General features: G+C 29.9%; 1 protein-coding gene across 1 annotated transcript; it reads left to right on the top strand.

Annotated features, from left to right (window-relative positions):
- The first annotated feature begins 2,139 nt into the window (after window positions 1-2,139).
- Window positions 2,140-10,308, top strand: LOC111286070 (DEMETER-like protein 3). The gene is made up of 21 exons (XM_089763279.1): window positions 2,140-3,070; window positions 3,286-3,749; window positions 3,847-4,054; window positions 4,142-4,435; window positions 4,643-4,733; window positions 4,818-5,424; window positions 5,508-5,587; window positions 5,699-5,783; window positions 5,870-5,961; window positions 6,049-6,117; window positions 6,252-6,288; window positions 6,404-6,486; window positions 7,059-7,088; window positions 7,407-7,799; window positions 8,053-8,089; window positions 8,162-8,219; window positions 8,396-8,532; window positions 8,640-8,705; window positions 8,807-8,921; window positions 8,994-9,032; window positions 9,433-10,308. Exons 1-21 carry the CDS (start codon window positions 2,140-2,142, stop codon window positions 9,615-9,617), a joined length of 4,101 nt encoding a protein of 1,366 aa, XP_089619405.1. The 3' UTR covers window positions 9,618-10,308.
- The last annotated feature ends 2,647 nt before the right edge of the window (window positions 10,309-12,955 follow it).

Below are 12,955 nucleotides of genomic sequence, written 5' to 3'. Positions count from 1 at the left end.
TATTTTTACCAATTATATAATTAAATGTATAATTTTTTAATTTATTATAAATTATAAGTTTTAATTTTTGTAAAAATGTTTAAAATAAAAAGAATAAGAGAAGTACTTTGAGATAGAATAATATTAGTGTTTAAATATAAGAGGGTTAATGAGAGTGTGATTAACGGAGAACAGCAAACAACATATAAATATATTTTCTTTCATGTGTTGTCTCAAATCATAGATAATATTATATTATAATAAAATTTATTTACATGTAATTTTATGTAGATAATTTGTATTATTGACACCTAGAATAATTGTTTAAGTATAGTTATTTTTCAAATAGTTTTATTATTTAAATTTAAAAAATGTATCAAATCTTAAAAAATTAAATTTATTTAAATCTTTTTATGTTAAATGAGATAAAGCTATTGTGATCATTCCAATAAAAAATAAAAATCTTATTTAAAATTAACTTGAACATTTTTTATAAAACATGTACATATTATTTGTCTTGCATTTTAAACTATGTAAATACTTTAATTATTTGCTTTGATTTATTTTAAGTACCATTAATTAGACATATCATAAAATTGACAACTTTATAATAACAACAAAGACATGTTAAAATGGGTATTATGAGTTAAAGGCTTTAAAAAGAGTGGTAAATATTAAAATATTGATAATAAAATATAATATAGATATATCTCCTTTAAATGAATTTTTCAATAATATATATCTTTTTTAAATTTAAAAATCTCATATATTTTTTTCCTATTTATATATTTCCATTAATCCTGTAATATTTGATTCTTTTTTTAAATTCAAACAAATTAAATATCAATTATTATATCTTTTTATTTATTTAAATCTACTTAACAATTAAAGCATTTAGGTTAATCACTCATTGTTGTCTTTTAATCCACAACTACATTATTTTCATTCAAATTCTTCCTTTTTTTAAGTATAAATTTCTTAATTATTTTCAAATTTTTAATGTTCTCATCAAGATTACAATTTAGTTTTTTAATTATAATCTTTATACTAAAAATGATCTCATGAATTGTGCACAAAATATTATTTTATATGAAGGTATCAATAGCAAAGTTTGCTGATGCAATAAAGAATTTTTAATTAAAAAATGTTTAGATTAATTTTTTATTATTTTGTAACTTAAGTTGGGTCTTTTACATATAAATTATTAATTTAAAAACTACATCAGATACAAGAATAAAAATATTTCAAAGGAATTTCTTTCACATTTAACATAATTTTTTATCTATAAGCAACATAAAATTTTTTCGTTGAGAATTGATATTTAACTGTTGATAGGTATTAAAATATAATATTTTTAATTTATTTGAAATAATAAATTGTAATTAATAAATTTACAGATTTAAAATATTTTAATTAATAAATAAAATTACTTCGTCGCACGCCACAAACTAATAACAAAATATAACTACATATCATATATAGGCTTCAAAAAACATAAACTTAATTTTAACCACCAACAATTTGTGAAATAAAAAGACTAAATGAAATAATTGAAAGATGAAATTAAATTTAAAAAAAAAAAAAAAACATAATCATAACCAATCCTAAAACCCTAAAATCTATACGTTAACCTTTTATTGCTCGTGATTCGTGAAAATTAAAAGACCCTTTTGACATTGAAGCATAATTAAACTCGAACTCAGTAACCCTTTTCTTACGTAACTCAACCACCTATCTCCAAATCATTCTTTTGTCTCCAAAAAAACCTACTTTCACTCTACCCTACATATCTCATAATTCTCTGCGGCATTTCCTGTAAGTACTTTTTTTTCTACGGCTTTCACAGCATCCAGGGTATGCTTTTTTAATGTTAACTACTGTAGCTCTGTTTAAAGAATTTGATACAATAATGTTACTGTTTCTACAACTTGGGTTAGGGTTTTTTTTTTTTTTTTTTTTTCTCTTTTCACTGCTTGAGTTGTCCTTTACTTTAAGCGACACCTTCTTTAGTAGTGTTTACTTCTGTTTTACTAGCTTTTGTTTCCCTTTCACTTAATGTTTTTTTTTCTTAATTTTTTTCTTCTGGTTTTGTTTTGTTTTGTTTTTTTTTTATTCCTGTCGTTTAACGTGGCCTTATTGGTTCTTAGGTTGAATTGAATAATGTATAAAGTTTACAAGAGTAGACCAAAAAGGCCCAAGTGTAGCAACTCAATTGAGGAGAAAAAAGGGAGGAAAGAACAATGCTGTTTGGTTCCAGTAACCCCGGCAAAGCCTCGTCCAGGAAGGTCAGGGACAAAGAAAGTTTATGAAAGGCGGTCGAGAAAGAAGCTTGCTACACTAGAAAAGGACTGTGACTTGCTATCTGGGAGTTCTTTAGCTATGAACTGTTCAAATGAAATGAAAACTCTAATGGATTGTGACAAACCATCTGCAAGCTGTGCTACCATGATTTCTTCAGATGAAAGCATTGTTCTATTTACTTCTTGTGTGGCATTGACAGGCAAAGGAAAGGAGCAAAGTTCTGACAGAACAGAAAGCATAAGTGTAAGTTTGGGTTCTGTAGTTATAACAGATTTGAACATGAGCTTGGATTCTAGATGCATGATAAATTTGAATGCTAGAGAGGAAAAGGAACAGGTTTGTGTTCCAGGCTTGATAGAATTGAATATAAGCAAAGAGCGCAGTTCAGAAGGAACCGCAGGCTGCTGCTTGGAGTCTACAGGCTTTACATCCACAAGCAAGGAAAAGGAACACAGTTTTGATGGAATAGAAAGGGCATGTCAGGGTTCTGCAGGCTTGATAGATTTGAATAAAAGAATTTATAGCTTGGAAAATGTTGATGGTTCTAATGAGCAAGTAATGCAGACTCATGAGGGTGAATCCACATGTTTAGTTTCTGATACAGTGATTGAATGTACTGAATGTTTAGATATCTTGGGCTTCAAAGGTCTTAATGATTGGGATTCAGTATTGAGTTCTATTCCTTTCATAGAACTAAGTTTGTCCGAATCTAAAGACTCTCAGTCATATGTATATGCACATACAATTTCACAAGGGTCTGCAACAGACGAAAACTTTAAATTAAATCACAGTAAGTGTTCTGATTTTGTTCTTTAGTTTTATATGTATCATTATTTCTTTATTAATATAGTTTATTTGCATAAATTCCATTTCTTTATTGACATAGTTTATTTGTCCTTTAGTTTCTTTTGTATCATCATTTCATTAGTAATATAGTTTATTTGCATCAATTCTGATTTCTTTATTGACATAGTTTTTCTTATTAATAAAGTTTACTTTACATAGATTTCAAGAAGTCTGAACATAGACCGAAAAGGAAGAAATATAGACCTAAAGTTGTAATTGATGGGAAAGCAAACACACCAAAGCTTGCAACTCCAAAGCAAGAAAAAGAGACAAAGTTTGCAATTTTAAAGCAAAACAAAAAAAGGAAATCAAAGATTGCAGCTCCAAAGCAAATTAATGAGAAAGTAAGGAAGGAGGTCATATCTCAGCCATTGGATCTGTCTGAAATTGAAACCAAAGCACCTGTTGCGAGGGCTTTGGATTTTCATTTGGAAAGTCTACATGCTACTGTGGATTTCGCTTGTCCTAAAAAGAAAAGAAGATCAAGAAGAAGAAGAAAATTGAATTGGTTCGATTTCATTATTATGAATATGAACAAAAATGGCAAGAAGAGTAAGAAAAGACTTTTTACTGTTAATTGGTGTGGGAAAAAAAGAAGGTTACAAAAGAAGAGGCCACAAAAGGTAAGACTTAGAATCACTTCAACTCCAGTTTACTTTTTACTTTTACTAATGAATTGTTTTTTTAACTAATGAAGCTTATAAATTTTTTTATTCACAGGTAACTGATGTGCAAGCAAAAATTGATGTTTCATGTAGTGAAAATAATGGATTTGAAGTTGAAGTTAGGGTCAAGAGTTTAACAGAGATGGAAACCCCAGCTTTAATAGATGGTACATGCAAAAGCATAACTGAGTCAAACATATCAGAATTTCAAAAAGTTACAGGCAAAAGAAAACGTAAAGAACAACCATCAGATGTCACAAAAGGTAACACAATATAAAATTAACACAAAAAAGGAGTTTTTCTATATTTTTGAAGTTAAAACAGTAAAATAAATATTGCTTTTAATGCAGGTCGAAGCGGATTTTTAAGTAAAAAGAATATTGATTTTATTATTCGGAAATTGCAGTCTTTGCATATCAGTGACAAATATACACTGGTTCCATATAAAGTGCCATTGTTGAAAATAATGCCAAAAGTTGATTTAGATGCTGAGACAGTGAGAGTTTGGAATTTACTGATGCATACAGAGCATGATAGGATCGAAGAAAAAGTAAATGAAGAAAATGAGAAATGGTGGGAAAAAGAAAGAGAACTTTTTGTTGGACGGGTATCTTCATTTATTAGCTGTATGCATCAAATACAAGGTATATTTCCTCTAATAAACAGTTCATCTTTACATTATCTATCAAATCTTTTTTGCTTATATTATCTATCAATTTTTTTTTCTTTTTACATAGAATAATGAACAACTAAAAAAGCCTATAACTAATATGTGCCTTGATAAGAATATATTATTGTCAATATATGTTAGTTAGTTATGTAACCTTGCTGACAGCAGAACTTTTTTATAGGGGATAGAGGCTTCAGAAAATGGAAAGGTTCAGTTCTGGATTCGGTGATTGGAGTTTTCTTAACACAGAACGCATCGGACCACTTTTCAAGGTATAGAACAAGTTTCTTAATTAGTTAGAAAAAATGAATGAAACTTAATTGAATTAATTTTTTGTTAATTTTTTTTTTTCACAGTAATGCTTTTATGGCACTAGCTGCAAAGTTTCCTCCTCCGCCAACAAATCAGAATAGTGCATGTGATCAAGAGTCAATTGGAAGTAACATGACAGCAATCCAGACAGAATTTGATGAAGAAGGTAATAAATATTTTGTTAATGAACCAGAATCGGAAAGAAATAAAGAATTTGGGAAAGAATTGGACTTGATTGGTGGGATAGAGGAAACATGTTCCATGCAGATTGAAGACCCAAATATAACCAACTGTTGTGTATCCCATGGATTAACACAAGAAGCTATTCACTGTTACCAGTATCAAAATATGCCAATTGATACAACTACCATTAGCAAGAGGGTTAGAGGGAAAATACCAAAAGCAAAGGAACGTGGTTTTGACAAGAAAAGAAAATCTAATTCAAGGGAAAAGAAGAAGAATGGCAGTGTTCCGGATAGTTATTGGGATAGTTATTGGGAGACTTTAAGGATAAGATATTCCACTGGGCAAAGAAGTAATGATCAAATGGATTCCGTGGACTGGGATGCGGTTAGGCTTGCAGGCCTTAACGAAGTAGCAGGTGTCATTCAATTACGTGGGCAGCAGATCTTACTTGCAACAAGAATTCAAGTAAGAAAACCACGAAACACAATAGCATAGTCACTTAGACAGAGAAATACTCCTACAAATCTTTTCATCTGTTGTTTTTGCAGAATTTCCTTAACCGATTGATTAGAATACATAAATGTCTTGATCTTGAATGGCTACGAAACACCCCACCTGATCAAGCAAAGTAAGTCTACAAATACTTGAAGTTGCAAAATAAATATGTATATACTTATGTTTATTTTATACCTTATATAAATATGTATATACTTATATTTTATTATATGCCTCATACAAGGGCGTACCTATTGGAAGTTGAAGGATTAGGGTTGAAGAGTGTGGAGTGCATACGTCTTTTATCATTAAGACATGCTGCTTTCCCAGTAAGATTTAATCTAACAAAATTTTAATAACTTCTTTGTCAATTAAATTTTGCTGCATTCTAAAAGTTTATTGTTTCTTCAACAAGGTTGACACAAATGTTGGCCGTATAGCAGTACGTTTAGGATGGGTACCTCTTCAAGAACTACCTGATGAACTTAAAATTCATCTGCTTGAATTGTAAGTAGTATAAGATGCTGAGAATCAAAATCACTATTTTTTATTAGAGAAAAATAAAAGAACATTGATGATAATATCTTTTTGCAGGTATCCTATCCAGAATTCTATACAAATATATTTATGGCCAAGACTTTGCACCTTTCAACAGGAATTACTGTAAGCTTCCTATTAAATTATCTCAAAGCTTCCTATTAAATTATCTTAAATTATCTTAATTTAATGTGCTCAGATAGTAGAATATTTGTTGATTTAATTAAATATATTAACTAATAACTTGACATATCATACAGGTATGAGCTTCATTATCAGATGATAACCTTCGGAAAGGTATTTTATCATGATAATATGGACATATGTTGTTAAAGAACGATAATGTTTTCACTTTTCATTTATTTCATTGCAGATGTTAAACTGTTTTTATATATTTTAAAACTTTTTTCAGGTTTTTTGTACCAAAAAAAATCCAAATTGTAACGAATGTCCAATGAGGGGAGACTGCAGTCATTTTGCAAGTCAATATGGAAGGTTTGCATCATACGGATAATTAATATTATTAATGCCAGTCTCATTTAAGATTTCATTTGGAATTTATAAGAGACATTAGATGCTTATTTAAGATACCAGTAACTTAGATTAGACAAATGAAGTGGGAAAAATAGATTTTGCCATACTTAATTCTAGATCATTGAAATAAGCAACATTCATTTATATATTTGTATGTGATAGTAAATTTTTTTATTATTTTCTTGTATTGATCCCAATAAAATTTAATGAGAACATAAAGTGAGTGGGTCAAATAAATAAAATTTTCATCCATTTTTTTTTATAATGGTAATATTAATATTTAGGTTTCAAACAAGATGTTAAAAAAGTCTTTATATTTATATTTGTGTATAAATATAATCATATGTTAATAAGTATATATGATTAAAATATGAAATGTGGTGTATATATATTTAAATATAATTGTTATATACCTTCAAAAGCCTATATAAAATTAAAATCATACATGTTATTGTGCACAAAATTTAATTTTTAATATTTACTTATTCAAAAATATCTATTTACTCTAATATCTAAAGATATTTTTTGAACAGTGAAAGATATATAATAAACGCAATAATCAGGTGACATCCAACTCAATTTATAAATTTAAGTATGCTTTATGCTTATTTAATATATATGTGTTTGTGTGAGATAATATCTCAAAATAGTTTTTTTATTAAAGCATATTCTTTTATTAATATTTAAAAACTATTGAACTTAATGCCGAAGTTTTTCAAATAATACAATGTGAAAGATATTTATGTGTTTATATAATACGAATTAAATTTTTTATAGCTACGCCTAGTAAACGTTCTTTTGCACCACAAACTGTTGTAGCACCGTTTAGATTTATAACATGTGTGGCTTTGTTGTTTACATATCAAAACTGTTGAATGCAGAAAGAATGCCCTGCCAGGCCCATCTGATAAAATAAAAGCCAGTTCAGCCGCAATTTTCAACCCCCTGACGTCAGCTTCTTCATCAGAGCCTATACCACTTTTGGGTTCGGGACACCAAATCAAGATTTGTGAGCCTATCATTGAAGAACCTTTTGAACCACCAGCAAAACTTGAACCTCCGAAGTCCCAGGAACCTGAGAGTGTATGCGATGATTCTGAAGGAATTCCTATTATCAAACTAAATCGAGATTTTAGGACAACTTTATGCAGCCAGAGCAATATCATTTGTGATGGTGAGAGTTCAAAAGCATTAGTTGCTTTGACTTCACATGCAGCTTCAATCCCTGCCCTCAAATTGAGGCGTCTCAGCCGATTAAGATCAGAGCATTTAGTGTAAGTAATCATATTTCATGCAAACTTATTTTGTATGATTTAAATTCGGCGAAGAGCTTAATATAATAAACAAAAATTTTTTAGCATGTGTCAAATAATATTCAATTATGTTGAACATGGTTTATAGAAATGAAAGTTTAACTATTCTCAAGTTAACCACATTAAATTTTATGTTAAAACTTAAAGATTATCTTATTATTATTTCAAACATAGGCAATAAATACAAACTATTTTACTTTTTTTGTTCATGCAGTTATGAACTTCCACGGAACCACGTTCTTCTACAAGGGGTAAGTTGTCTCAACCAATAAATTCTACCAAGACACATGAATTTAAAGTCTGATTATCTCTGTATGTTACAGCTAGAACAAACAGAATCTGATAAAGATGTGCAATACCACGTTGCTATATGGACATCAGGTAACGATTCAATGCAAACAATATAAATTATCAACTAGTCAGTTTATCTTAATAATTGATTAGTGCATAAAAATTCTCATATTACTTTTTTTCCTCTCTTTTTCAACCATATTCTCACATAAGGATTTCTTATAACTAGACCTCTATTATTCAAAGTGTTTACATTTTGGCCTCAGGTGAAACTGCAGATTCATTGGAGCCGCCAAAGAAAAGTTGCAATTCTACAGAGTTTGAACTTTGCAATGAACAAACATGTTTTTCATGCAACAATATTCGGGAACAGAATGATAATATAGTCCGTGGCACTATTTTGGTGAGTGAACAAAAAATCACTTCATCAACCAAAAAACAACCCCTGAATTATGTGCATATATTTGCTGAAGTAGTTGCAGTATACTAAATTACAACTTGCATGAGCAGATACCTTATCGTGTAGCCAATAGGAGTAGCTTTCCATTGAATGGAACATACTTTCAATCCAATGAGGTAAAATCATTTATTTTATTTGTATTAATTTAGTCAAACTTGTTGCTGTGATCACTAGAATTTGGTAACTTTTTGCTATATAACATTTGATCTCCCGTTAGGTATTTGCTGACCATGAAACTAGTCTTCGGCCCATTAACATTCCAAGGGATTTGATATATAACCTTCCAACCAGAATCGCATACTTTGGATCCTCAATATCAACAATTCTTAGAGGTAAATAATCATGATGAACACTTAACATGTAACCTCAAACAATTTGCTCATAAAATACCTTGTTTGAAACAGGTGTATCAACGGAAGATGTTCGGAGATGCTTTTGGGCAGGTACGAGAAAAAGTTCCTAAAAACCATTTAGCAGTTCTATTATTATTGTTATAGCTATTAACATGGTTAATTGACTAATTAAAAAAATGTATAAATACAATGGTCTTTATGAACCATATCCTAAGGTATGCTCTATCTCTCTTTAAAATTATACTAATAGACTATTATTTGGGTTTGGAGGTGAGTACCAGATGTGGCTTAGTGTTCAATACCATATACTGATCAATTTCTTTTAAGTTTTTTCATGTATTTGGAGGGTTGAACTTCCGTATCAGTTAAGATGTGAAAGACATGGATATTTCAAGAAATAGAGCAATATAACTAATATTTTTTTATCTAACTATTGTTACACCTAGGGTGGTTAAATTCTAGTACTAATATTTTCAATTTTGTTTTTCAGGTATTGTCTGTGTTAGAGGATTCGAGAGAAGTACACGAACTCCTAGACCACTTGTAAAGAGATTCTACTGCCCAGCAAGTAAGAGGGAGAAAGTGAAAAGAGAACCGAGTGCCATACTTAGGAAGCCAAAAAATAGTGGCAAAAATATACCCAACAAGTTGCTTTCACAAGGTAGCATGTCATAAAACTATTTTATATTTACATATAATTGGTAACCCATCAAATAATTTTCTGCATACTTATTTTATAAATAATTTATAATCAGCTTTGGGTTTGTATTTATAATAGTAGAAAATAGAGTCGATGTGTGTTTTTTGTCCATTTTTTCTAACTGGATTGCATAGTTCTTTTCCAATATAATAACCATCGATATTCAAAAGAGAGATACCTACAATGAAATTTTTATATTTTCCAAATGAAATTAGACGGTCGAAGTGATTTTTATTGGAAAATACTTATGAATTTAAAAAGATGTATAATAATATTTGATTGTTTCTTGAAGTATCTTATTGCATACACCTTCTTTTTTTTAGCAAATATGAAATTTTGTCAACTCAAAAAAAAAAAAAAAAATCCTCAATGAAGTAGGGTTTAGAATAGAAGAGTGTTATCCCTTCATATACCAAAAACAAAAACTGTAAAAAGTTGAAGGCATAATTTAAATAATTCATAGCATTCCTCCAAACATTTAACAAATAGACAAATTAAAATTTGAATTTCTTTTTATTTTTAAATTATCTACGAGTTAACCAATTACGTAGTCACGATCTAATAAGACTGGTCTAACCGTGTATGATATTGGGTTGTAGTCATAGTCATTCCGTGCTATAAAAGCAACTTTAGAAAAGCGTGTTTAGCTCTTCTAAACGCTTTTGCTTTCCATAGTTCTTATCCATTCAAATCCTTTCATTATTAAAAAATTTTTTTTTTTATTTTTTTATTATATAGACGAAAAACACATAAATAGATTGGGTTTTGGATATGGCCAAAAAAACAAGATTTGTGTTATGGACTATGCAATTATAGGTTATCCTCATTTTATATATTTAACTTTTCTCACTCCATAATTCGAGTTAACAATATTAATATATTTCCTTGAAAAATAAAAGTCAATAAACAAAAAAATTAATAAAATAATTTTTTTCTTCGGAAGGAAGATAAGCTTTTGAGAAATAAAGTTGTCAAGTTTCAACTTGAAAATCAGACCTATTTCTCCTAAAAATTTGGCTGTGAAGCCACCTCAGATATTTTTGTTTTCCTATAAAAAAGTTGGATTTGAATTTTAAAATTATTAGATATTACTTTTTAAAAATAATTATAAATCAAATAAAGTCAATAACTGTATAATTTGTTGACGTTGAACTTTTAACTTTAATAATTAAAATTTAAATTTTTATAATCTCAAATATAAAAGAATATAAATCAAATAAAATTGAATTAAGTTTTGAATTTTAAATATTTTAAGTTTAAGATTATAGTCTAGTGCCAATTAGCTTTAAAAAAAAACTTTTAAGCTTAATATTATGCTATTTCTTATTTTAACAATAATAATGTGAGGGCTCAAAGTAACATGCGTGCCGTAGGCAAATCCTCGCCTAAACATTGGATAAGAGATTTTTATATTTAATGATTCATTGATTATAGATTTTAAGTCTAACAATGTGCTAGCTTTTAATAAATGAAGAGTACACACATCATTCAAATATTATTCTACTATTAAAGAAAATTAAAAAAAAATAATTAACCCTTTTGAGCTTTCATTGTTTTTCTTTTTTCCTTAAATTGTATAACGAGCATTTGTATCCATCGCTGCCTTTATATGCGTAATATCCATATATTAATCAAAGTAACCATGCGAACTACTTTCATGTGTATGTATATAAATAGATTGATACAAAAATTTCGAGTTATATAGTATTAACTACGGAAATATTTTGTCCGTAATAATCAAAATAATTCAAGCTAAATTGCTACAAATTTATTTTTCATTTTACAAGCAAATTAAATTTGAAAAATAATATTTGATAGATAATTTAATTGGGAACTACAACAATTATTTCAATGTATAAGTTTTTTTTTTTTTTAAGTTAAAATCCTCTCCAATTTAAAAGCTTAAAAAAGTAAAGGAATATATAAATTATCACATGGATTTCATCACCTTAAAACGCTGTCGTTTTCTAGTATTAGGATTCCGCGCCAATGGCTGAAGCACCGAGTCCTCGTACCTGCACGGCAACACCCGTCTCCTCCCGCGTTTTGTCCTAACCACGTGCGAAACCTCATCGAAACGTCCGTGCAAACCCACCACCCAACACTTTCTCTCTTCCTTCACCAATTCCTTACCGTTTATCTCCTGAATTCCCAACTCGCTACCGAGTCCACCACGTTGCAACTCGTCGTTTTTCGAACTCAGTTCCCCTGTTTCAGTAAACGAAGGTGAAGAACCATCCTCCTGTCCAAACTCCCTGTCGCAAAACGGCTCCGTTTCCTTCTTTTCATCTTCAACGTCGGTCTCTGAAACTGGGTTTCTTTTCTCCTCAAGCAAAGAATCATCTTTTGTACTTTTCTCTTGATTTGACTTGGCTTGATAAGTAGAATCTATACCAACTGATGAACTGTTTTCAGTTTCTGCTGAAGAAGTTAACTCCAGGTTCAAGTCAATATGGAAACCCTCATTACCAAAAGGCAGAGCCTCGTCCTGAAAGCTGTTTGAGGTGGAGGAAGAATCGTGTGCTTGAAGAAGATGATGGAAAGATGGTTTTGGTTTCGAGTTTTGTTGGTACTGGTGTGAAGGAACAGAGGAGATGATGCTAAGGATCTTTTGCAAGCACATTTGAGCTTTCGAATGTCCGTCTCTTTTACCACCAACGAATTCATGCGAATCCATTGATATAACAAGAAAGCAAAAAGAGATCAAAAAGAAAACAGCGCCTCAGGCCTTCCCTTTTTAACTCCTCATCTAATTCTTCAGTTTCTGCAAAATCACGAGAAAGAAAATAAACTCCGAGAAAGACACTATCCCAAGAAACCGATCTCTTTGCTTAATTTATTCCTTCTTGTTTTTTTCTTTTTTGGTGTTTTACAAAGTTGTTGAAGAGTCAAATGAGAGGGTTAATTGGGGAGTATAATTGTAATATAAATAAATGACGTGGCGCATGTGTGGAAGGAAGGAAGGAAGGGATAGCTGCCTAAACGATCAAAATATGCTTACCTTGAGGGGAAAAACATAGATATATATGACCCTTGCTTTATCACGATGATGATGATTAAAAGTTGCGCTCTCCAGTCTTCTAGGCTGAGCCTACTTCGACGTCGTTTTGATTTGGGTGTCTAGATTCTGTTGGGCTGCTTTTTGCTTCTATACCTTTGACCTTTTGGAGGCAAATTCTTTGGTATTATTTTTTTTAAGGAGAGTGTCCAATTTCTTGGAAGCAGAGTTTCAAAACAGAGAGAGAAGATCAAGGGAAATTATTCTTTGGTCGAAACAGAGATAGCTGCTTTCTGCTTTCAGTACTACCCAGCA

Source organism: Durio zibethinus, chromosome 6, assembly GCF_047325235.1.
Source record: "Durio zibethinus cultivar Kanyao isolate XHJ-2024 chromosome 6, ASM4732523v1, whole genome shotgun sequence".
In the NCBI taxonomy this organism is placed as follows: Eukaryota; Viridiplantae; Streptophyta; class Magnoliopsida; order Malvales; family Malvaceae; genus Durio; species Durio zibethinus.
The sequence above is the reverse complement of the archived record's forward strand: the minus strand, read 5'-3'. Positions and strand labels throughout refer to the sequence as shown.

Coding starts and splice junctions, on each gene's coding strand:
- LOC111286070 (XM_089763279.1), top strand. CDS start 2,140: ATGTATAAAGTTTACAAGAGTAGACCAAAAAGGCCCAAGTGTAGCAAC. Junction 6,487..7,058: donor TTTGCAAGTCAATATGGAAG/GTTTGCATCATA, acceptor TTTTTTGAACAG/TGAAAGATATATAATAAACG. Junction 9,033..9,432: donor TCGGAGATGCTTTTGGGCAG/GTACGAGAAAAA, acceptor TTTGTTTTTCAG/GTATTGTCTGTGTTAGAGGA.